At 37.4% G+C, this 27,002-nt stretch overlaps 1 protein-coding gene across 1 annotated transcript; it reads left to right on the top strand.

The window, feature by feature from the left end:
- The first annotated feature begins 745 nt into the window (after nt 1–745).
- LOC146137583 (metabotropic glutamate receptor 6-like) lies at nt 746–26,697 on the top strand. Its single transcript, XM_083394388.1, has 23 exons — nt 746–806; nt 1,260–1,480; nt 7,667–8,092; nt 8,588–8,706; nt 9,526–9,709; nt 10,612–10,682; nt 13,173–13,242; nt 14,566–14,694; nt 15,615–15,776; nt 16,185–16,275; nt 16,654–16,954; nt 17,953–18,085; nt 18,686–18,775; nt 19,304–19,462; nt 21,346–21,479; nt 21,969–22,131; nt 22,672–22,832; nt 23,410–23,529; nt 24,103–24,334; nt 24,876–24,954; nt 25,275–25,369; nt 25,523–25,683; nt 26,157–26,697. The coding sequence occupies exons 1-23, from the start codon at nt 746–748 to the stop codon at nt 26,695–26,697; spliced, it is 3,903 nt and encodes a 1,300-aa protein (XP_083250514.1).
- Nucleotides 26,698–27,002: the final 305 nt, after the last annotated feature.

The following is a 27,002-nucleotide window of genomic DNA, read 5'->3' as shown; positions in this document are numbered from 1 at the left end:
TTACCCATGTTATTTGTCCAAAAAGACTTAAGTCAAGTCAGGTCACTTTTCCCAAATGCCTTAGATGTCAAGTAATTGATTTAAGTCATTACAACACTGCTGATATTCGCACTCAACAATCGAATAGTCCATATACGCGGTAGCCATTCGAAATACACCATCGGGGAGAATAACGAGACGCTGAGACGAACCGCCGTTAAATCTCGTATGACTAAAGATGAGCTTAAAATATCGCGTCAACAACCGCGCCATTCCACGAAGGAACCGGAAAATTCGCGCTGATAAATATCACGATCGAGATATTATATAAAGCGCGTGCAAATGCGGGCATTCGGCGTATATCCGAGATTTTTCCGGCTCTCCATCCGGCAATATCTATATAAACGTCGCAAATGTGAGAACTTACCAGTCAACGACGCCCGAAAATCGGATAAAGGCCTAGAAAGCTCGAAAATTGTGGCGCGACAGAGAATATAACCTATACATTCTACAGGAAATTTTAAGTAAAAAATTATTTGATAAAACCAGTTTTAAATTTTGTGTTTCAACAACTGTTTTAAAGTATAACAGTGATATTTTACATAGCAAGCATTTTTCCGGTAGAAATTTTGTCTTACATGCTTAGTTGTTCCTTTAAGTTTAGTATATAAGTTATAGGTTTTAACAATACTATTTTGTTTCCTTTTAGGCACTTTTCGTATCTGCAGATATTAAAAAATAATTTAAAATTTTTTAAAGTACCACGATGACCAATTATCTTTCCGTTATTCTTTTGGCTTGTTTGATGTCAAGTTTCGTTCAAACGGGTAAGATTTTAACTCGTGCCGCTGTTAAACACGAAACCAGCGATTTTATTTTTTTTGGGAAGGGAAAAGCGGATCAAGTTTACTGAAATACAAATAATGCCTTGTTTGTAAACATTGTTTTAACTAGCTATTTCCCATAATAACAGGTCTGAGCAAATACGGATGTAAAGTGGTAATCGCTGGTGCATTCCTTGCCGATCCGATACCAAACCGGCCTATGCATTTGTTATGAAAAAGTAGTTTGGCATTCGAACAAAGTCTATTTAACTGTGAAAAACATTGGCCAAATTACCTGAAAAAGTCCCTGTAAACATTAAATCAAACTGGCCTGTTTGTTTCAAGTCGCACAGTTGTTACAAAAATTATGTAATATCGGCTTTGGAAATAAGTACAAAGTATAGGACATCCTTAGTTCCTTTAGTAAAAGCGTTTTCTACGATGTTCTCGATGTAGGATACGGTTGGAGTGAAAGCAACTTGGAAAAGAGGCTGCTCGACAGTTTGGTCTCGAGGTTGGATGAGATGGACAACGAATCACCAGAACAAAGCGATCAGGAGCAACTGTCCTTGCAGCAACAACATACCGATAACAGAACCAGCGCTCCGTCGCAAACCGCAAGCACTGCTGTACCGGAATCAGGAAGACTTTTGTTCGCCCGTCGCGTCAACGGAAAGGTAATTTTCGCGGAACAGTCTAGGACAGGGATGTCCAACCTGCGGCCCGTCTGAAATTTTTGTGCGGCCCGCTTGTCATTTTCATTTCCAAGTAGTATTTTAAACGTTCAATATTAGCCTAATTAAAATGTACCAGTCAGCTTTTAGGGGCGCACTAATAGTACAATATGGGTAAATAAATATATATATAACTCTGAAGGCGTGTTATAACTCTAAAGAGCAATACTTATCTTGAAACTTAATAGGTTCTGCGGCCCATTAAATTATTTCAAGTGTCAATGCGGCCCACTATAATAAAATATTGGACATCCCTGGTCTAGGACAAGGTTGCTCAACCTATGGGTCGCGACCCAAAGTTAGGTCGCCGTTTAAATAGCACACGGTTGGATTAATTACAGTTGGTTCTGAGAAAGTTTGCTTTATTACTTGTAGTAAGATACTCTTACTTCGTCTTATGTTTTGTTCGCTAACAAAATTTCAGTGATTGAAATTTGGTCGCCAAAGTTTTGCCGTTGAACTTGGCTCATAGTATTTGTGTCGCCGCATTTTAAGGTTGAGAAACGCTGGTCTAGGATAAAGACTCCAGTTTTAAAAAGTACTAGCACAATGGTACTTATATTGACTTTTTACATACCGTATGATAAGTTGGTGATGTAAACATATATTTTTAAAGTACAAAATACGAACCAATCTTTCCAGCCAACTCGTAAAAGCTTAAAATAAAGTCGAAATAGGTTTTATTTTGGTTTTCGAAATAAATTATTTTTTAACAGCGAACGGATACACTTGGAATGTATCCCTTTTAGAACTTTAACACGATATCCACAATAGAGAAAAGAGTTGCAAAAATAAATTTAACTTGTCGGATCTAAAGAAGCATGACTACCTCTTTACATTTTTTATCATACCTAAAAAAAAAAAAAAAATATATGCATCATACTCACATTTGAAACCAAACATAAATACAACAATGACACAAGTGGAAATTAAGTACTTATTATGCAAAGAGAAGTCGTAAGGGTTTTAAAGACTAATACTGTACTGGTCCAACTGTTAACTCTTATAGTAAAAAAATGAAAAATAATTCAGCATATTATTCAAATTCCCCCACAAGCTTTGTATAAAGTTTATTTTTTTAGCCTGTCAATCATTGTTACCAAAACAAACTTAGGGATAGGGTATTTTGCACAATTCTGTAATTAAAACTAAAAACATCAAACTTAGCATATTTTTTGATCCAAATATATATTTTGACAGATTTTAAAATAAATGTAAAGTGATTGAAATTGTGAGTCGCGGGCAATATTGTACGAGATACAACTAGAAAAAACGTGGCATTTTAGTTGCGCTACAAACTATTTTTGCATATTTTCCCACGCTGAAAGTTATTCTTGGGAATTTCGCCGCAAATAGAAGCGTTCAGGGTGTTGCGTAAATGCGTAAAAGGAGACGACTAATGAAATACGCCAAGGCCTAAATAGATGGGAATTTTCGATGACATAACAAGTTTCTCATCGACAAGAGTGCATTAAATCCTTTCAAAGAGCAAAATGTTCAACCTTCTGTCGGCTTGTTGTTATACTTTATGTGAGTAACAAACATGAAAGAGAATACGTCAGATCACGATTATAATAAGCATGGAGTCTTGTACCAAGCGAAAATTTCCCCTTCACCAAATCGAAAGTTTTAATTAAATATTAATACTCAGTTTGAGTCACACATGCAAATAAAACAACTGTTTAAAAAGCACTTTTTAAATAACCAATATATTTCAAGATGATGCTTATATAGCCAATAAAAATGTTAAGCACAAAATCATATGAACAAACTTTTTGGGCATTAGGACTACGATTCAATATGTGTGTGTTTTTTAGATTCATTATTTCTTGAACTGCCATCCGCCATGCAAACTTGGCCGCTGCACGTCTTACCTCGCCAGCTTCCGGCGATACAGTAAGTATAAAATTTTGAACAACTTAGCAGCTCTTAAGAACAGATTGTGAGCTTAGTCCATGGAGTTGGGAGTTGTTTCGAAAAAAATGCTAGCTTGTGGATTGATTTATTGCCTTTTGTAGGACATTTATGCCCTTAGTACCAACTTGAACCGAGTTTGTATACTTAATACATTTCTGGGTATCCCAATGCATTACTGTTAGCCATCGTTCTGAAAAACTTCTTTAAACATCGATCCTGGAGTAAATAGTACTTTTCGACCTCTGGATAAACGTTTTTTCTATGTAAAACAAGTGGATAACAAGTTAAAATTCCAATTTACAACTGCTTTGTTTAATCGGCCTATAACTGGGTATGCATAAGTAACAAAATGTAAGTAAGTTTAATAAAAGTGTCAGTCCAGCTAGTTTGCAGTTTCTAGTGTTACATTTTGTGTTTTAACCTATACCCTCAGAATTGTTTTTCTTTTAAACTAATGGCATTGTATTGAAATTACAAGGCAGAAACGGGTTTATTGAATTAAATAGTTATCCCTGCTCTTCTACAGAAATCGTTTAGTCTGATATTTTACTGTTCTTCTAACCACAAGTTTGTTTTGCAGTTGTCTGTGGCTACTGCTTGACGCAATGCAGCATTCTCTCAAAGCTATCACTGGTCTAACCGAAAAAAATCAACCTATACGTTGACTGTCCAACCTCTCTATTTTTTGATGTTTCTATATTTCGATGTAGTATGATTTGTGTCGCAAATACACCAAAGCGTTACGTTAAACAAAACAATATCATCTTCTGAAGCATTACACAAGTAAGAAGTAGTGGTTTTGAAATATCGCTAAACACCGAAAAAAACTTTTTATTCAAACACCCTATTTTGGAACAACGCGTGCAGTCCATAAATTATGAACTTATTGCAATGGTTAGCGACGATGTTTATTTAAAATTGGGTAACAGTCAGAAAGCCTAATTTGTAACAGCAGTTAAAAAATTATTTTCTACAAATACATCAGAGGGGAAAACTTACAGCTGGTGCTTAATTTGTTCGAAAAAATCTCTGTGAACAAACGGTTTAGATCAGAAATGTCTCCCAATATTGGATCACAGCTACACCAGCCACCACATCACACATCTGTATTTGTAGCAGTGCTTGAATCATACTCGTTTGATTTGCTTCAGAGCAGATTTTGGTAGGATAAAGCTAGGTATTTTAGCCAGCTTAGGTGATGTATTATGGGAAACAATATATGAAGTGGTATTATTTGTAAAATTTAATCCAGCATGTTGTGTTAAATCAAGTCACAAAAAGGTTGCCTTCCTTTCCCAAACGAGACACTCTGTTGTACGCCAAGAACGGATACCGGGCAACATTTTGTGTTTGGCGCATCCTGCTTTTGACTTCGAACACAATATGCTTTAGATTAGTACAAGCACGGCCTTTAATTTCAGAAGGAGGGTCGATGTGTGTATATACAATAGTTGGGAGTTGCTGCGTATCAGGGCAGGTGGCCCGATGTAAACCAGCCGTTCCCACGACAGAAAATCTCTTATTAGCAAAATGGGGAAACAAGCCAGACGCTTTAACTGAAATTGTGACAGTTTAACAATAATTTACTCAAGCAGTCATAAGGCAGTGCCGGTCAAAAAAACAACGTCGTCACAAAACTTTGCAGACTAATTGTGCAGTATGGTAAAAAAATGTACAGATTGATATTGTGAAGGTATTGTATAGTTGTTGGCAGCCTTTTTTTCCAGATTTCTAGAGCGACATAAGTTCGCTCAACTTCTGGTTCAGTTTTGCAGTAATCTTTCAAAAACTCAAGGGAATCGCAATAAAAGTAAGCCACATAGAGGCAGAAAAACACGGGCGTTTTTCTTTATTGTTCGGTTTTAATCTACGCACGTTCCCGGCGTATGTATTCTCTTATTGCCTAATGCAGTGTTTCTTAATCGGGTGAATGGTTCACCCCAGGGTAAATAAAATGTTTGCAGGGGTGAACCAACCAAAAGGGGTGAATAAGGGTGATCCGTCAGAAATGGATGATAGCTTGCAAAATAACCCAAGTCATTTTGTGCTGTTATATATAGATGAAATAGTTTTATCAAATCATGAGACAAGGGTGAATGAAATCTGGAGATAAATTCTAGAGATAAACAAAACTAAAAAAAGTTTAAGAAGCACTGGCCTAATGCACCGAGCTTTGATTTATTTTTATTCAAAGATGAAAGGCAAATCATTTTCTCACCCGAACGCGTAAAACTTTAAAAGATGATGTCTCAAAGCTTCGCCATAACGGACGTCCAACACAGGTAACCTTAGTAAAACTTAGGTTATCGTTCAGCGTAGCGCATAAATATGCAACTGAGAACCTTAGTTTAGACAAGGAGATGGCGAAATGGCCTGGTGAAAACAAATAAAAAACACATAGCTTGGTAAAAATAAGAACCTTTATTTTTACTGGTACGGTGTACTCAGCAAAATCATTTTACCAGAACGCCGTTTCGGCAACAACTCTTTTATCGGAACGTTACTGATTCGAAAACACCAGGCTGCATCGGAAATAGAAATGCAATATAAATAAATATGCTGTTGCTACCAGGTATATAAAAAAAAATAAGTTCTTCTGGTATATATTTGTTAAACCAACGTTTCGGCTTACTATACGGCAAGCCTTTATGCAAATATCTGGAAATCAAATAGTACAGGGTTCAGCAAAACAACACGGAGGACTTGTGGATAAAACAACAACCGGCATTCCACTTTCAGTGTACTTTTCCTTCAGTGCTAATCGGCGCCTGTCTTTAGGGTATCGCGTGCCGCGCCGTGCGGCGATAACCGGCAAATAAACGCCCGTGATGTAAGCGGAAAGACCACCTGGCGCGCGCAAACGGCCAGTGGTCTGTTTGCACTGGAATAAACGCCAGCAAAGACAAACAGCTTTACGACAGGCGCTTATACGCTGGGTACGGGAGCACCGATAAGTACTTTGCCAGTGTTTTGCTGATGTTATCTTTGTTGGCCATCCTTGTATGTTTTGCTGAATTAGAGCTCGCGAGCGTTTTGCCTATATTGGATGACAGCTATAAATGTGTTTTTCGAATCTAAAGCCAACCCGTTTTTTTCGGTAAGTTAAATGTATATTAGCGTGACAATGTTTAGCAGCTGGTGTTTCACACCGATTGTGAGAGCGAGCTAGTTTTTATATACGGAATTACGTCTAGCATCGCTTTGGCTACCTCGAAGGCAAAGGATTTAAATGTGCAGAAATCGCAAATGTGGTTAATTTGTCAGGCATTTAAATTTTGAATTAACTCTTTAATTGATTAAAATATTGGAAGGGTTAGTGTGTTTTTGACAAATTTCCACTCGAGTTGCTTTCTACCAAAATCAATATCTTAGATTTGTAATTCTTTATGTGCGGCGAAAGACAAGAGCATAGCCTAATCCTTCATATATTTTCGTAAATATTTTTTTGGAATTTTGTATGAATTCCGTTAGTTTGTTCATAAGCCTTTCGAGGATATATCCACAATTTAAAGGATATACCGGGATATTATGCCAATTGCCGACCCGAAACTTAAAATAAGTTTCAAGAACATTGGGTCAAATTTAACTGGATTTAAGAAAGACCTTCATGGTCCTACATCACATTTATTCCCGCTTGGAAGCTTTTGAAAATATTTTACCCCAATTGTATTCCAGTCCTTCAACATAACTTTTCACTTAAGGTCTCCAATCGGGCTGCTTAGAAATAATAAATTATTTAGGTAAATCAAGTTGCATTGATTCGCGTTATTGTTTATATTAGATTAATTTTGAATTGTCAATTTTGTTGTCTGGATACCCTTCCAACTTGACACGCGATCCATAGACGACAGTCACAAAAAGTGTTTTGATTAAGGTTTTTCGTATAGAAGTCTATAAGGCCTGTGTGCAGATGTATGCTTAAAATCGAACGATTTGCAGTGCAAAAAATTTAGCTGTTTTTTTTTAACAAACTGCTTAAAAAAGAGACCATGACTATACGACTGATCGCCAGGCTCTGTACACATTTTAAGATTCAAATGTTCGCACAGCAGGTTTTACAGGGTTTGTAAACTTGGAGTCGGGGAATTTGTTTCAACATGGAACACAGACAATTTGAATGACGTTTAAGCAACTTTTACCGGACCAATGCGTCGCGCGCTCCAACTGAAAATTTTTCTTTGCATTTTGATCTTCGACCTTCACACCTCGGAGGCAAAAGACCCGGACGTCCCTACGGGGAGCAACAATGGCGAGGCTTTAAATCGAAAGGTACCAATTGCTTGGTCGACTTGGAGCCGCCAATCGGAGAGCTACGTCTTGCACCAAAGCGGGCTTAAATATGCCAATAAACAAGAAAGTCCCCGAAGTCGCCAAAGAGATCAACCCCAGCACTCCGGCTCAAACCTGTTGGTCATGGACGGTTGCAGGAGTGTTTATCCAGCCCCAGAAGTTTGTGAGGATGTTTACGAGCGTTACAAGATGGAATATGCGCTCGACGGCGACATAATCCTGGCCGGACTTTTTCCCATTCACTTGGGAGTCGGCTGTTCAACCCTGGAAGACATGGGATCTATTCAGCGGATGGAGGCGATGGCTCATGCCGTGCAGACCGTCAACTCGTGGCCCAACTTTTTCGGGGTAATTAAGTTTGATTGAACAATCAATGCAAAACTGGGATAGTGTTCTGCAGACTGGATGGTTTTTGGCGAGTTAGCCAACCTAACATCGTTATGGTAATTGTAAAGCGTTTTTAGGTTAAAATTGCACTTAATTATATTATTATAAGCTATAGCCATCATTCGATATTTTTTTCGTTGGATAATATTGTACAGATTTGTTTGGTCAATTTACTAATTTTGAACCGTTAAAATAAACCTTTTTAATAATTATTGCATATTTCCAGGTCAAAATTAATTTTGGTACCATATTTCTTAACGTTTTATGTCAAGGCTAAATAAAAAATAATTAAACGAAAACCTAAATCGTAATTGTTTACTGGTTAAAAGTTATTGAGCAAAAAAATATGCTAAAAATTGATTTTCTTTCTCAATATCACTATCACGTTTTTTACGTTTAATTTGACTTCGAATTCTGTTTTCGTTTTGTTATTTTAATTTATTTTATCACTTTTAGGATTTCAAAATTGGATTCCGAATATTCGACACCTGTAACTCGCAGTCAACGGCTCTTGCCAGGACCCTTAACGTTTTGCCTCACTGCATTAACTGCTCACATTACCCCATCTGCATCCCGTAAGTTTCCGTAAACATTTCGGAAATATAACGCCTAATCCTGTCCGAAGAAGATCAACTTTTTAGTTTCACATTTTGCGCAACGTTTTTTAAACCTTTTATGTATTTACTTTGTTCATGGAATTAATTTTTGTTATATATGTTATAAAAATAGTAGGTACAGATTTTATTTAGGTGTATAGAGCAGGGATGTCCAACATTTTATTATAGTGGGCCGCATTGACACTTGAAATAATTTAATGGGCCGCAGAACCTATTGAGTTTCAAGATTAAGTATTGGCCTTTAGAGTTATATATATATATTTTTACTCATACTTATTAGTGCGCCCCTAAAAACTGACAGGTACATTTTATTTAGGCTAATATTGAACGTTTAAAATACTACTTGGGAGTAAAATGACAAGCGGGCCGCACAAAAATTTCAGACGGGCCACAGGTTGGACATCCCTGGTATAGATCAATGCTCTTTATCACTTTACAGGACAACTAATTATTATTTTTTGTGAGGTATACGGGGTTTGTGTATTAAAACCGTATACAGGGTTATTAATAATTTGTTAGAGGTGTATCACGCGAATATAGATTGGGTAGAACTGGTTATAAAGGCATGTACACACAGCTCCAATCTAAATAGCCATGAATTGTGTTTATGTTTTAAATTTAAAACAATTTGGTACGTGAGGATGTTTTGTTAGGTTTCGAAAAATGTGAACAGCATTTGGGTATGAATTTCCAATTTACGACATTTATATAGCTTACGAAGATCTTTTTCGCTTTGTATTCTAAAACACGAGGTAAAACTTTCTTTTCCTTATTAAGGGAATGCCCCGCTCTTGTGACAGGGATTGTCGGTCCTGAGTCGAGTTCCAATACTCTGCTTTCTGCGCATGCGTGCAACCTCGCTCTGACCCCCCTGATCAGCTACTTTGCTACGTCACTGGAGCTTACTGACAGAACAGTTTTTCCGACACTTTTCACCACTGTACCCTCGGATGATTATCAGGTGAGGAGATGTCCTGGAACAGCCAAATCAGAAAATATGTTATTAGAATATGTTAATATGTTCAAGCAGAATATTGCAAAGCACAGGGGCTGCGGCCTGAATAAGATGTTAAAGGTTTAATTCACACAAGTGTTACTTTGAAAATCTAGCTGTTTTTTTTTTCAAAACAAGCGCGGTCGGACTCGGCACTCGAATAAGGCTACGACGTGCGCATGCGCAGTACCAAATTTACAGCAAAATGATAAAAGTGTAATAGAAAATGGTGGAATACTTCCCAACCATGTATTTTGGGTGGATGAATTATTATGTGACACGTAAATGCAAGAAATGCTGGCTGTATAGTCAGGGCTGGATTCGGGACTTTAAAAATTTAGCCGTTATTTCAGCAACAAGGATAAGGTTTGTTCCGTGTTTTTTTAATGTAAGAAGCATTTTAAATCCAACATTTTTTCTTCCGGAGTTTTAATTGCACTAAAATTTGTATATTTCGTTACTTATTTCATATATAAGCTGATTTGTATTGTTGAAAAAAAAGACAGGTATTCAAACGTCGTAAAGTTGTTTTTTGCCGATATTTTTCGCGTTTTCACAAAAAAAAGGCTATTAAAATTTAGCATATTATTTTTTAAAATGAAAAACGCTTTTTACAGGGCTGGTGAAAAAACACCCTTTCTCAGTTTATATGGAAATTTTAAAAGTCAGACGCGCTTTGCCTCTTTTATGTGTTGATTTTGGAAACGTTGAGCTAAAATGGACAACAACAGCAAAAACAATTTGCCACCGCCACGTAAAATATTGTGACGTAAATAGATAAACTGACCAAACGACGGAAAAACTTCGCGGTGTCCACCGGTAGACCACCGTCAAATAATATTATCTTAAAACTCCAGCTGTTTGCTCAGGTCTCGGCAATGTTGGATTTACTGGAAAGATTCGGATGGACGTACTTCTCAGTTGTGCACACAGACGACAGGTGATTTGGCTTCAGTTAAACCTGGAAATAAAGCGATGCTTCTCAAATGGTATTTTAAGCTTGCGACTTAAAAAAACAAAAATTGTTTGCGGTACACTTTCTACAAACCAACAGTATTAAAAAAATAGCTAAATACCATATTATTATTGTTTTTCTGTTAAATGGTGTGCCTTCAAGTCTCTAATGCGTGCTAGCATGCGGTACAGATATTTTTTTGTTTTTGTTGGTTTTGTTCAAACACATTCACAGCACACAGTTTCAGTATCGCTTGGTTAAGGTATGGTACATAATCTAAATTTTAAAGGCATATAATTAGAACAAATGGAATGAAGCATCATCATAATTAGTGATAAACGATACATGATATAGTTATTGCTATACAGATACCTGATGTTTTGGGTAAACGTACGGCAGTTCGATTCGATGTCGTTAACGTCATTGCTGTAATAAAAGAAGCGAAATCCTTAAAAAGAAAATGTGTTAAGTCAGGTTATTTGTCTTATGTCTTAGCGTTGGGAAGCTTTGTTGTGTCACGTATTTCTAAGAAAAAAAAGCTGCCTTGGATCGGAACTCATGGCGGAAATTCCTATACTAATTATGCGTGCCGAAATTTGATTTTCGGGACATATCTTGTTCGATATTGTATTCCTATAGTAATTATAAAGTGCAGTGCCGAACGAAGTAGCCTTGCCATATCGCAATTGCTACTCACAATCTAAGTTGTGTGTGTTTTGGTTTAAGTACATTAAAACCTTTAGCAGATTTAAAAAAAAAACAGGGGCTTCGGCCCTTTGTGATATAATCGAGGTAGTTTTTATCCGGCAACGTTAAACCAATTGCTAGATATTACCGGCACAATAAGTCTTTGCTAACTTAGTGGTTTACCGTTTACTCCGTTGCGATCTCCCACATAACATACGTCAGTGTGACGACGTCACCATGTGATTTGCGTAACCACCTGCTATGCAAACACCGTTTGACGAAGGTCGTCGTTTGAAAATTCACGCGATTTTACAACCTTAAAGCAGTAAAGTACACAGCTGCAACACTAGCGAATACGATTCTTCGACAAAGCGAATATTTCGTTTAGACTTTAGAGCTTTGGTGTTTTTCAAGGTCATGGTTTGCTACTTGCAAATAAAACATCTGTGCACATAAAAGCGGATCGTACAACGCTCGATGAACTGCTAATGATTGCGATGACGGAAATCGTTAACTTACGAATCTGTTTGATCGTGGTTCAGTTTACTCCCATACCCTGAAAACCAAGGGGTGAAAGTAGAATATTTTTATAGCGAAACTCATCATTATTTTACCATGACGCAGGAAAATTGTTATAAATGACGTCACAAATTTGGTCCTAACGTCACGTCAAAAAAACAGCAACTGTAAAAAACCTGAGTTTGTCGTTTGATCTCATGGTAAAGTCTAAGTTTAAATTCATTCAAGGAGCTGGCGACAAAGGATTTGCGATACGAGAAATTTCTTCATTGGGTTTAATTACAACAAAAAATAATTTCGAGGCCAAGCAGTGCATTGGACCCCAAAATGAATCTTCCATTGCTCGAAACTATATGATATTAAATTTATATGCGATAACGTTTTTAAAATAGTCGAAATCTTAGTTGAACATTGTCTTGTGTATAAAACGTATTATTTCCGATAAGTATTCAAAAAACTCTGTAAGCAGAACGCCGTGCAAAGCCGTAGCAGCTTGGTTTTACTACTGCCAGGAACCATGAAAGTAACACACAAAACCACCCAAAAGTTACAAACCCACTGTTGGTGCACTTTTAGCAGTGGTGTTTGTTTATCCGTGTATGGGCGTCACACAAAACCCTAGAACGTTATTATATTAACTTGCTGTATGACAATCACTTAGACTGGGACTTGACTTGTTATTTGTTTAATGACTCTAATCATAGTCAAGTTATTTGGCAAATAACATCCAAGTATTTTTATTAAATAACAATTAAAGTCTGAGGTCAAGTGATTGTCGTGGCAGGTTAAGTTCAATTTAAGTTATTGGCATAAAATAAAATATATAATTATTAAAATAGGTTAAGTCGTCCGATCCTGAGGAATAGTTTGATTGGCAAACCTCATTAACGTAACATGTTGCGAGGAGTGTTTTACAAGCAGAAATTGGGGTAAAACGAACCATATTTTACCAAAATCATATTATAAACAAACTCTTTTTTTTTAAGTCGAAAACTGCATTCTTTGTTTTCTTAAGTCAGATTTTTCTCAGCATGTTGTTATATGTTAATCGTTTACTAACTTTACATGCTTGCTTTTCTGAGGACCGAGAACCAATTTGTTGGAAATGTTAGGTTACTGTATAAATCTTGAAAAGTTAAAACGGTTTACGACTATAAGGAAGAAACTGGCTTGGTGCGAAAACTTGACTTTCTTTGTGTGAAAGCTGCTCTAAGGCAGATTTCTTTTTACTTACGATAAACGAATTGATGACTCCCAACGTTTTTTAAGGTACGGAAAAGATGCACTGGATTACATCCAAATGAATATGCGAGAAATGTGTCTGGCCGCAGTGGTTCAGGTAAGGTGTAATTCAGATGTTGTGAGCGTGGTATGTGATTCATGCGTCCACACCACAACAATTATAGATGCTGGATCATAATGTGGTTTATTAATTAATTATCATACAAATCAACCTTGGATTATTTTTAAATGACGCTTTATTGCATATAAAAATACACCTAATAGTTTTTCGGCTTTTTTCCTAATTTAGTTCTCCTACAGTTGGCTTTAAGTAAAATGTTCAATCTGCCACCCTGTCCAGTTTCCATGGCTATGACTAGCAGTCTATCTTTATGATTTTTTTGTACTATTTACCTCAAGATAACATCACTTCCGTTATGTGGAGGTTAAAGCAGCACGACGAAGGTCGCGATTTAAACATAGTTAGCGGTTGCCAAGGTCGCGGTTCCAAAGCAAACCGGAATTTCTATGCGGCTTGTTTGTCATCTTTAACGATTCTTCAGTTTACTGCCTCGCTTAGTCATGTCGTGACGCACTGCATGGCGTCTGTGACCTAACGAACGCTTCTTAAATTTGCTATTGCGCAAAAAACTAGTTTTAGGAATTGTGGTAACAAAACATAAAAACAACAAATTATGAGTAATGATTTTGAAATTTATCTAACTCTAACTGACCGGGCCTTAAATAGGGCTAATAGGCTGGGCTCTATAACGTTGTTGAATAAGGCGTACTTTTAAAAATGTTCCACTTGAACGTGATGGATAGTGAAAGTTAAAGCTAAAAAATATTCAGTTTTTGCTTATTTCAAATTATCATCATTTTTTGCTTTTAAACGGTGGTAATCAACTTATATTCAGCCGTTTTACAATTGACAGTTTTTACTTTTTCTACGTTTTACTATTTGTTGGCTATTAAATATTTTTCTGTTCTTATTCTGTCGTTGTGTTGTTACCAAGTCACTTTAAAATAACTGCGCTCCAAATCAACATTTAGTTGTAGTTAACCATGTCAACAACTGAAAAGTCCCATTGCAAGTGATGGTCGAGTCATTGTATAACGAAATAAATTTTAATCTATTAACACTAATAAACTTGCTTTTACTAGAAATAAAGTTATGTCCAGAGCTTATTCCTGAAACAAAATAAGTACAAATTTAAGATAATGTGACAACCCTGTCAAAAAAGTCTTAAGCCAAAATGATTCAGTACATTCCCAGAGGATTCGATTCAAGTCATAGAGTTGAGTCCTTCCAACACTGAGCAGCATTCACCTAACCATCGATTGTCATTTTTTCGGTTTGCTTAGATTAGTTGTTTCCGTATTTTTTATTGGATGCTACACATGATTATGGGCATGGCTCAAAACAAATACTTTACACAAGGTATCGGCATCCGGCGTGAACAACACGTTTGAGACGGCAGTGGAGACCCTTTTAAGGTACAAGGATCAGAGTGACGCAAGAGCAGTAATCGTTTTCACCGACGGGAGGTCTGCAAATAGACTGTTCGAGGTAACCATAAATTCAAAAATTGTATGGTTAAAATCAGGGCTGCAGAGTCGAAGTCGAACTCAGGACTCGGGCAAGACCACAAAAACTACCCGAGTCCCGAGTCCGACGTGCGGGGGCGCAGTACTAAATTTTGAAAACTGATAAGGCGGCAAACTGTAAATTGTAACGGAGGTATAGCATATGGTGAAATATTTTTGAATCATGTATGGTAGGTGAATCAACTGGACACCCATATGAGTGTATTATTGAATACTTACCGTAATTTAATTATGTAAATGAGTCAAATACGGGTGTAGATTCGGAGCCAAACTCGGTACTTGACGAAACGGAACATTTGGCCGGAGTCGGATTTAATACTCGAGAGTCGGATTCGGGTTTATTTTATAGGCCGGAGCCGGACTCGGGAGTTTGACTCGAGTTATGTTTAACCGACCCCGCATCCCTCGTTAACACTATATCAATGATATATTTATTGAGCGAAAAGCAATACCATGAAGGGTCAACCAAAATTATGTTAAAAACTAGAAATTTCCGATAATTCTGGATCTGAACCGAAACACGATAGGTCTACCTACTCTTAGTATCGGGATCCAACCGATACTGATGTGTGGTAACGGAGCCGATCCGATATCAAGCTAATATGGGAATTTAAGTCCTGATTTGCCATTCATAGCAGCTAGTCTACTTTAAAAGCTAGATTTATCTAAAAATATAAACTTGACAACTGGAGACAACTATATGTCCCAACGATTGAAGCAAGTTGCAACCTAATAACCCTGAATAAAACTACCTCTAAACGTTTTAATTTTGCCTACGCCAAAGATAAACAGACAATTTTTATGAACTATACTCATAACAGCATCGCCAAATCGTTAGTGCCCTCCGCTATTTGCACTGATCGCAATAATTTTATCTCCAAGGCAGTGGAAAAAGCTGGTGCGATCGGCGAATTTATTTGGATCGGCAGTGAGGGCTGGGGTGTGAGCCTCAACGACATATCCGAGATGCTCCACGTGGCCCAGGGTTCAGTGACCTTCACTCCACATACAGAGTTTGACCCCAAGTTCGACCAATATTTTCAGGTAACTGCTGGCAAAAAAACATATTTTGACGCAGCCTTTCTGAATATTTTTATTAATATTATTTTTTCTTTAAAATAATTCTTTTTAACAATTCCCCAATTTAGTTTTACTTTTTTACTTGATTACCTCCGGACCTAAAATACCAAATATGTTAGCCTTGTTTAGGCCAAACTCGGAGTGAAAATGTAAGCCTTTACAAATTAATTTCATTGTGACCCAGCATTGCTGCCAGCTGTTGGATAATGCTCTAGCTGGACCTATAGCTGATTACATTACATTTTACACTTAAAAACTGAAAAAGTGCTCCCAAAGCCCCTATTGGTCACTAACAGACCTTTCAGGGAAGAACATAAAACCACCGTTGCGCTTAACCGATGTCGGGTTACTGATTCACGTTTATTTGTGCAGAACCTCCCAATAAATCGCACCGACAACCCTTGGTGGAGGGAAATTTGGTCCTATCACTTTAATTGCTCATACGATCTCCCGGCTGACGACGGTAAGTGAAACATTGCAAACAATAAGAACAATTGCATATGTCGATTATCAGAATAAGTTTAGATTTGAAGCAATTTATTATGACGAAAAATAGCCTCAATGAGGAAACATAAATCTATCTGGTTTAGACTAATATTTTAAAAACAACTCAGATGGGAAACAAGTAAATCAACTAAAAGCTGTGAACCGTTTTTTTTGCACTTAAAAAACAAATTGTATCTGAATGTGCAAAATTCGTACACAACCTCAATGATAGTTACATGTTACACTATTATTGAAACCCTGAACTAAATAGCAGAACAAATAAAGTTTAAAACCTTGACGTCGCGATTCATTATCTCCTAATCACTCAAGCGAACTAATTTTTGTTTTTTTGAAGAAAAATCCTGCTGGCGTCACGAGCACATCGACGCGTCGAACGGATACGTCCCCGATTCCACCGTTTCCCTGGTGAGTGACGCTGTGTACGCGTTCGCCTACGCAATCAGCGATTACGTCAATGAAACAGGCGACAACGTGACGTTCGACGCAAGGGGAAAACCCGTGATCCCGCCGTGGAAGCTCATCGAATTCATCCGGGACACCTCGTTCCCCGGTAGAGCGCTCGACCGGACTGTGTCGCTCGGTTCGCCGCTGGCCTATTATGACGTCAAGAACTTGCAGGTCAACGACACCGGATGGTAAGTCTGAGATGCAGGTTTTGTTTATAGCCGTATGTCACAAATTAGTATGTAACGATTGTATGTAACATTCTTTCCTTATGCGTTGACCTTGCTGTTTTGTTTACGACTAGCCTTTCATGTTACGTCATAATGTCCCAAAAGTGGGGTGGCCGAGATGTGGTTGGGAACCACGCCAGCTGTTTCTAGCACTTTGCAAATAAAAACTTTACAAACACGCATACCTGATTCACCAAAGGTAAAAAGTTACAATACACAGGTTAAAGACTAAAATGGTTTGGAGATGGTCATCATTTTAGATTAAAATTCTTTCCCCCAAAAACAAGTCTTATCTTTTCTCGTCGTGGCACGTTCCCTGATTTTTGCTGGCAGATTACTACGTTATTTGTTTCCGAAAAACAAATTTCTTCTTTGCATTTGGTAATACTTGTGTTTGGTTATTGTATAATTTTGCGAGTCATGATGGTTTGGCAAAACGTTTTTTTGAATATTGGTTGATGTTAAGAGCAACAGTTTAGAGGAGGTTATACAGCTGCAGAAGCGTGTCTTATCAACTTAATTCTACTCAATTCGACCCGTCCACTACACTTAGTATTGTGTTAGTGTGACAGCTAATAACTATCAAATAGTCTCGAATAAAAGGTACTGTAGATCCCATGCAATATGACATTGGTTGTGCTAACATGATTTAGCAAGCAATGGCGCGTATATAGTTGTTTCTAGATGGGCTCCTCTCTGAGCCTTTGTAGCTCAGTTCGTAGAGCGAAGGTCGTTGTATGGCCGGATGTCGTGAGTTCGAACCTCACTGCAGGCTAGTTGTTGTTCTAGCCTGGCTTGCTTTAGTTTAGTTTACGATGGCTTTCGGTGTATCAAGTCTCAAATATTGATTGCATTTACTGTTTATGCTTGCACACATCAGAAATCAAATCGTTTATTTCCATTTTGTCCCGTAGCCTTTTTCACCAATGAAATCAAAAACACAAATTCCACAATTACAGGTTCGATTACGTAAACGTTGGAACTTGGACTTCAACCGAAGGTCTGGTGTTGGACGAGGACGCCATCCAATGGCCTGGTAGAAAGCAAGCGGCACCGCGGTCGTTCTGCTCCAGTGAATGTGGGCCCGGACAGGTAAAAAGGCCATCCGCTGTTTCTTGGCTTGATACTCCGAAATCACCTTGTCCTTGGAGCTATAAATTGTTTCGAATCGGTACGATACCACCATAGTATCGGACGAATCGGACGAATACCAATACCACCACTTGGAATCGGGTATCCAAACCGATTCGATAATAACGGACATTCTTACTAGCACTTATTTTAAGAATCGAAATTTTTTTAAATCATGTCTTTTTTTGGTGCTAAAAATTAAAACATACTAACTCTAAGGAGGCAAATTCTATTTTTTGGTTATTTTTACGATAGCACTCATTTTAACTATTATACTCAACATAAAAGATAATTTTTTTAACTTGTGTCATGCGTAATTTTGTTATTTTTTTGCTTTCCTCAACTACACCATAATCACCGAATATACACCGTGTACCGGTATATGTACGTTTCAAAACTTAAAGATGACGAAAATGTTCTTTAGCGATGAGACAGGTTTCGGCATAGCATTTATAGGCGGGTTTAAAGAATATATTTTGGAACTATAATTCGGCAATCACCTTTTCGAGGGTTGATCATAAACGACCACTTTAACGTAAGCCTAAATTTTAATTTATCTAGATCCAGATCCTTTTGAAGATTTCGTGTTGTTGGGATTGTGAGGAATGTGCGAGGGGCGCGATTGTCTCCAACGACAGTATGAGATGCGAGGTGAGTATGAGTGTGTGGTTTTGATTTTCTACTTGTACCTAATAACATTTTGTTCCGATACCGATACTCGATGTTTTGGACAAAAAGTATCGCGATCCGATTCGATACCAAAATACGTCATTACCATACACAAACAAGCTAAATTGATGAAATTCAAACCTTTCCATGTAACTTTTCCAGGTTGTTAGCGTGAAGAAGAGTTCCAAAAGTTAGCGTGAAAAAGTGTCATACCTTCAGCCGTTACCTTAACATTTATTTGATATATTTACCTTTCAAGTTTAAAATCGCTTCATTAAATCGCAAATCGTGACTGAAATTGCTTTTTAAATTTTTAGATCGAATCGGTAGCATTACTACCCTAGTATCGGACAAATTCTGACCCACGGAATCGGGTACCAGCACCGATTCAAACTTATCGAAAAACCCTACTTTGTTGTATTTTCCGACTATACCGTATAGAGTTAAAGTTAATCTACATATGCCAATCAATCTCAAGTAACCCAACCAAATTTTGTGGTTTGTTTTCAGTTTTGTCCGAACTTCTATTGGCCCAATGATAACTTCAGCGAATGTCTCGAGTTGGAGCTGCAGTATGTCCACTGGAACGAGCCGATAGCGATCTTAATTCTCGCTATTAATACGCTGCTGTTTGTTCTCATCATCTTTTCCTCATTCTACATGATTAAAGTGAGTGCGTTTCATGGTACGTGGAGGTATTGGTACACAAGGGGGTATCACTTTACAGCGGATATATTTATTACGAAGTTTTAATAAGATGTATAGGGTCAGCAGACCTATTAGTGTTCACTAATTATTTGTTGAAAATGTATTTTTGTTTAAACATTCGAAATTTCTGTGCAGCCTACTGTTAGTGTGATAACGCAAAATGTGTTCACAACCTAAACTGTCACATTATTTTTTAATTGTATTTAATTATGTACAAAAATAATTCTGTAGAAATATTATAATCGCAAAGCAATTTCAAAAAAGTGCTACACATAAGGTTTGTCGTTTAAGCCAGGGGTCGGCAACCTTTTTTGCACTGCGGACCGGTTTAAAACTAAAATTTTGTCGCGGACCGGCCTTAAACAACAAATGTTCAGGAAAAGAAATTTCTTACAACTTTCAATGCGAACTTTATGCTTGTTTTGCCGCAAAGAGATGCTCCAATCTAAGAATTATTGAACTTACTGAAACCCGCGAGCGGCTTCCGGCCAGCCAAACAATTTAGTTTAACCCAGCCCGCGGCTCAATTCAATAAAACTTTTAGGCCTTTACGTTTTTTTCTTAAATTACACAGTTTTTTTTTTATTCTTTCCAGCTTCTCAAAATAAGGATATTTAAGTTTGTTTTTCAACCAAATTTTAATCTTACAACCCTGCTACTGACCGGTAACCAACTCCTCGCGGACCGGAACTGGTCCGCGGACCGGCGTTTGCCGACCACGGGTTTACGAAATTATAAGCAAACCCAGCAATAGAAAAGGTTTCTAATATAAAGTCGATACTGCACAAAGCAATACCGTAGAGCGATAGTAACAGCAATGCACAAAGAAAATGTGCACAAGTAAATTATTTGATCATAGAACACTGGTAGCACAATACCTTCCATTTTTTATACTTTAACAATCTATAAAACAAACAACCTACAATTTTATACAAATCAAATAGCACTTTGTATCAGGGTTGTGGGGTCAGTTGAAAAAAACGAGTTGGACTCCGGCTGATCAAATATAGTCGACTACGACTCTCGTGTCCAAAATCCGTCGAGTCAGGCTCCAACTGTACTTCTTATACTTCACCTATTTACTTAACTAAAATAGGGTGGACGTATAACTCATCAACCCACAATAAGTGGTTCAAAAGTATTCCACCATATGCTAATCCGACACCTTTACAAGAATAACACTTTACAATTGCACACGACGGTTCCGAGTTTGATTTCGACTCAGCCTCCAAAGCCCTGTTGCTAACCGTACAGAAGAAGTCTTCCGAAATATTTAAGGATACCTGTAGCCTTTAGATGCTTTGCTGCCTGTAAGGGTATAAGCTAAAAAAACTTGCCTGTGCCGAGATTCAAACTCAGGACTCTTGACAATAAAGTTGCCGTTATAACAGCTCGGTATAACTTTAGTAGAGCCAGATCACAGACATGCGCCAATGTGTATAAACGATTCCTACATGTTTGGAGCATAATGGTTAGAGGTTGTAGTAAGACGTAATAAGAATATCAAAGCCTAATACAGAAGTAGGTATCATCTTGAACGTTTCGAATAACTCTTTAATCATTTCATACATAGCTATGTTGAAACCTACTTCTGTCTGGGCTTTGATATTCTTATTACGGATTCCTACATTGTTTTGATACTATTCACGTGGAATCGGGTTTTGCCTCCGATATTATCAAACATTAGATGTTTTTTGGTCCACTTTAATTTCAGAGACCACAAAGCAGCTCCACTAAAACTTAGTATCCAACAAGTACAGAAAAAATGTATTGGCAAATTTACGCGCTAACCAGGTTAAAAAGCCTCACCACATCTCCTATACTTTGTTCTGTTCAATTTTTAGCACAGAAACGATCGGTTGGTGAAGGCTAGCGGTCGAGAGCTGATGGTGATCATAATGTTCGGCGTTCTTGTTCAAGTCATTCTCGTTCCCATAATCATCGCCATGCCAACGCAGGCGACTTGCTTCATCGTGAGGTGTAACATTTTTACTTGCTTTTAATATATACGATTTTTCCACTACTTCGAAGTCAGTATGGTTTTAAAATAGCAGTGGCTACACGTAAAACTAAATTATGATACAGGCTATTGCCTGTTTGCGCGATGTAAGCAGAAGAAACACCAAAAATTACCTGGTCAGGACTTTTTGAATTAATTTATTCTGTAACAAGTGTTCAAGTCATTTTAAATCATTCTTTCAAACTTGTTGTGAGAAAAACAAAGCCATTGTTATTTGTGTTCGAGTGAACCGGTTCTAGATACAATGTAACGGGATCAAGTCAAGTTTCTTAACACTTTTCACGTGAAACATAACAAATCTTCACGCACCTTAAATAGCACTAGATTAGAAAACGTTTTCAAACTTTCTGCTGTGCACGACGACCACCAATCAGCTATTGGTGTGTCCTTTCCGAATTGCCCTGGGGAGATTTTCAAACCCTTAACTTATATCTCGTGTATTTTTAGGTTCGTTTTTGGTGTTGACGTAACGATTACGTATTCGGCGATCCTGGTGAAATCCAATCGGATTTATCGCATCTTCAGTCAGGGGAAGAAGTCGGTGAAACCTCCGGTGTTTGTCAAGAAATACCAGCAGCTCCTATTCGCCTTTTCACTCATCATAATTCAGGTAAAATCGCAATAAAACTCGCTTGCAATAATACGGGAGTTTTAAATGTTAAGGTGTCGTGTACACGTCGTTTTTAAATGTGTCGTATACAAGGTGCCGTGTACCCGTTTTTACATTTTGTAAAGATTTGCGCGAAAAGGAGATTCAAAAAAGCAAGATTTTATTGCTACTAATTTGAGTTAGTTTTACATATAATATCCTACAGATGTGCGATGTAGCCTACCGTAAAACATTCTAATTCAGGTAAAACTGATTTTCACAAATACATAACTTTAACGTCATTTTTCAAAACATTTTTTGTGTGAAATTGAATTTAACGAATTTTGGATAAACCGAGATCAACGAAAATTAATGAAAAATGTTTTTTTAATAAAAAAGCACCAAAAACTTATTAAAAATTGCAGTATGCTCTGTCCGTTGCATACCATATTTTAAATCAAAGGCCAACAGAAAACCAGATTCACCATTTCCATTAGCAAGGCAATTAGCTTTTTGCCATTACCAAGGCAAACTCTGCTTAAAACTATCCGATATTTGCAGGTGATTATAGTGGCAACGTTGTGTTATTTCTACCCTCCGCAAGTAACAACTTACCAGCCAGCACCAGACGTTGCTGAGTTGTCGTGTGCAATCGAGGAAATAACGGTTCTCATCCCGCTCGGATACAATCTGCTCATTATATTCCCCTGCCTCTATTACGGGTGACATACTATTTATGTTAAATAAGCTCATATCATACCAAATTTTATATTAACTTATGTAAATCTTATAAACAAGTCAGTTTAAAAGAATTTAAGTCCAAGTCATTTCTTTTTTTAAAAAAAATAGCAAGTCAAGTCCCAATCAAGTCATTACTAGAGCATGTCCAAGTCGAACCGCTAAAATAATAATATAATGATAAACCATTCGTCCGATAATGTAAAATAATTCAACTAGAAACTCACAAAACACAACATATAGAAATTTAATTGTTTTTTGGGCAAAAATTGAGATAAATAGGCCCCTAGCTCAATTTAAACAGAAAATGCGAAATTAATACACTTTATTTCAACTCAAGTCAGTTGACTCAATAACTAAAATCCAAGTCAAGACATTTGTCTAAAAGACTTAAGTCAAGCCAAGTCGTTTACCATAAGGACTTCAGTCTGTTCAAGTAATTTCAAAACAGTGATTTGAGTGCACTTGGGTCAAGTCATTGGCTTAAGTCATTACAACACTTGCTATATATCAAATCCTATATATGTTAGCCATCAAAAGTTACAATTGATTATTTTACAGATGGAAAACGCGCCATCTACCGGTCAATTTTAATGAGTCTCGGTACATCGCATTCACGGTCTGCTCGACCATGGTCATTTGGGTGGCGTTCATTCCTATTTACCTGACCATAGGAACAAAGTAAGTTGATTTAACTATGACAAGTTTCTTGATTATAGGTATGGACTTTTGTGTTGAAGTTCTTTGTCATTAAACTTATATAAAGTTTAGAAAATATTTCAACTTTAAAACCCATTTTTTATGATATAGTCATTTGTACTTTTTCCGATATATTCAAATAAAGGTTGTACAGAAAAGAGACAGTATCACTTAATAAGCTAGATTACGTTTCAGTTCGGATGTAGGCCTACACGGCATAAAAAAGATTTAAAAACGAAACGTTATCTGATTAAAATAAAAGGCATGCCATTCCAAAATCCTGGAAAATTACAAGAATTTTTACTGTTGCCACTCGTTTAGAAAGTATTTAAAAAAAACAATAAAACCCCACCAATAATAATCAGCTGGAAATGTTATCACAATTTCCCTTGTCATGGAACACAAAATCATTTAAAATAGAAAGTTTAGAAGCGGGTATTGTTCTAAGGCATTTAGTATTGCCATCCTAGTTAGAGAGACACTAACTACTCATGGAGCAACTGCATTAACCTTCGCCCTTTCCATTCACTATCCCATCCTTTCGTTTTCTTACAGCCTGACCACGACTTCGGAGATCCACGTCGCCATCCTTTGCACGGCCGAGTTGATGAGCGCCTTCATTACTTTGGCCTCATTCTTCTTTCCCAAGCTCTACGCCTTGCGCTTCGTCCCCACAACCTCTTGGAACGTAGCTTCCGCCTACAAAAGCCGCCGCATCACCAGCTGCCTATCGCAGTGCGACTACTGCGGGAGCATATACAACAACAAAGAGAAGCAGCAACGAGAGGTTGGGTCACATTCAAATTGTGGTTGGGAATAATTTTCGAAAAATTCACCGTTTTGGAACGTTTTTAGAAAACGATTGGTTACGGTTTTTCACCTAAAGGAATTGCCAAAATCAACAGGAGAATAGTTGTTTTTTTCTTGATTAGTTATATATGACAAGCCGTTTCAAACAATGGATTTGGAAGATGCAGAAGCAACCCAAAAGCTTTCATCAATTTTGATTTTTTAAGTTAATCTGAGTAATTAGGTTTTATGCAATTTCGTTTAGGCATGTAGGCCTACTTCTTTTGTTTTACAAATATTTTGCTCAATATGTTAGCCTACTATACATTAGGGTTTTTGTCTTCAAAGCCTATACCAGAGTGGTTAGCCTAAACTTCCTTTAGCTATTTTGTTGGCGTGACCTCATTAGCGAAACAAACAATTAACTCTTACCAAAAAGTGTCATAGCATTAGCGCGAAATGTGCTCTAACATTTCGAGGTGTTTAACTATCCACATAATCAAATAACTGTACGATTTTTTCCATTGTAATAAACTTAGATCCACCTGAACTCGTTGAACAACCGCACAACAGCCGTGATACATCGGAGCGCGCTATCGTCGGATGTCAATCGCTTTGGTAAGCACATTGCTAATGTTTTTAGATTTTTTGTGCTGAAACTTACGAGAAACTGAGCTTTAAAACTCATATAATTTAGAATTACAAACAATTTTTTTGGAGAAAAAAAATTTATCCTGTACCCCCTTTACGCGAAAATTCTTAAATATTATTTTTAGTACAAACTAACTTAAACAAAGATTTTTTTCTATAAGTTAATTTTAGTACGGTACTTAAATGTATTGCACATTTTGTTACATTTTTGATAACATTTGAGTTTTGTATCTATTATATTCTTTCATTCTAGGTCTTGGCCTTCTAAACTTTCATAATTTTTATAGGAAGGAGAAGGGCTTCCAGTTTTGGCGAAGCCATAAAAAAGATTCAAATTGCCAAAAGCTCTCAACCAGAAGCAGAGCCTAAAGTTGTGGAAGTGGTAAGTCATAAGCAGAGAAGCTGGATAAAATTTCTATAATAGTTTGACATAATTTGGATTAGGCATATTTTGTGAAATTTCGTAATTACTTTTTGTGGTATTTTTGTGTAAACTTGTAGGCATATTTTGTGTAGTTTTTGTGAAATTTTGTAGGAAAGCACAGCCCTGGAAAAACGTCGCTCGTCGCATAGAAGCTGTAGCGCTCCGGATCTGTGGTCTCTCGTTTCAAAGGAATCGCTAGACCCGATCAAAGTGGAAAGAAGTAAAACCGAGTTTATACAAGTGAAAAAGAAAAACAAAGAATTCGACAATATGTATGTTAAAAGTAAATTTTTTTTCGAGTATTTTTTACCGAATACCTTGTAATTTTCCCCAAGTGTCCGGTTAAAAGTATTTCAAACATTTTTTATGCCGAAAGTTTAAACAAGGTACAAAAATAAACGTTATTAGAAAATTTAATTTTTGGCTTGACATTTTGTTACATTTTTATCGATATAGGGGTTAGTGGTTACCGAGATTTTATTAACAGCTGTTAGAACAAATCTAAATTGTTATTTATCAAACTTAAATTATTATTATCTAACATAATTTGGTATTAGGCTATTAAATAAAATGTTAATTATCAAACTTAAATTGTTATATAAATGATAAGCCGAATAGTTTAAACGAACGTCGTGACAAATAGTAAACATTGCGGTCCTTTTAAACTCCATACAATTGCAATCGTCAAATACAAATACTTCACTAAGACTTCACCGATGGCGTTTTGTCTTTTTTTTTTCTCCAGAACCGAGCCTCGTTCGGCCTCCACTTTCTACCTTAACGTTTCCGCAACACCGCGGCCCAGTCGGGCTTCCTCTGCCTTAAACGTGGACCGACGCAGCTCGTCAGTCACCCCCAGCTCCCTCACGGCCCAAGAAAGCAGAGCCCTGGCCTTCATGAGGCCGTTCCAGGGCGATTACTTCGCGCCAGAAGTGCTGGTGGTCAACGGGCTGCTGGCCCCGCCAAAAACCAGTGGCTTCGGTAGGCCGCGGATAAATCTTCCGAACGAGGTGCCAGCCTCGCCTGAACTTCTAGTCGAGCCGAGGCAAAAACAGTCGCGATTCGGCGGGAATTCGGGCTTAGATTCTCGGTCGATTACTTCTGAGGACGCGATCAAGCCGCTGAAGATTGGTCAGAGTTCGAACTTTAGCGGTAAAAGCAAACCGGCCGGAAGCATTCCCGACCTGAATGTGATTCCTTGCGACGAGAGCCCTGACATGACCGGTACGCGGCCTAGGGCTCGGGTGGTTGCCTACTCGAAAAAGCCGGCAGCTTCTCATGTATAAAAACAACTGCAACCCTTTTCTGGAATGACTGAATTGTGGACAACTTTAAAGCTCTTTCTGTGCCTGATAGGAATATGTTGGAAATGATTTCACTCGTATATAAAGTTCACACCGTTGCAGTTTACATATGATATATAGATATTTTGTTTTATTATATGGAGAAGTTGGCGTTTCTTTTGCGTTGCAATTTATGTGCAAAATTGTTTTATTTTTGTTTTACGACACATAAGACATGACAGGTAGGCCTACAACTCACAACGCTTTAAAATGTCAGATTGCGCTAAAGAAACTTGGCAATCTTTTAA

Source organism: Ascidiella aspersa, chromosome 7 (genome assembly GCF_963924565.1).
Source record: "Ascidiella aspersa chromosome 7, kaAscAspe10.2, whole genome shotgun sequence".
NCBI classification, from domain to species: domain Eukaryota; kingdom Metazoa; phylum Chordata; class Ascidiacea; order Phlebobranchia; family Ascidiidae; genus Ascidiella; species Ascidiella aspersa.
Note: the sequence above shows the minus strand (reverse complement) of the source record. Positions and strands in the feature narration are given on the sequence as shown.

Bases quoted from the DNA above. Each gene is read 5' to 3' on its own strand.
- LOC146137583 (XM_083394388.1), top strand. From the start codon at position 746: ATGACCAATTATCTTTCCGTTATTCTTTTGGCTTGTTTGATGTCAAGT. The intron at 807-1,259 runs GTAAGATTTTAA...TTCTCGATGTAG, and splicing joins GTCAAGTTTCGTTCAAACGG to GATACGGTTGGAGTGAAAGC. The intron at 25,370-25,522 runs GTAAGTCATAAG...GAAATTTTGTAG, and splicing joins AGCCTAAAGTTGTGGAAGTG to GAAAGCACAGCCCTGGAAAA.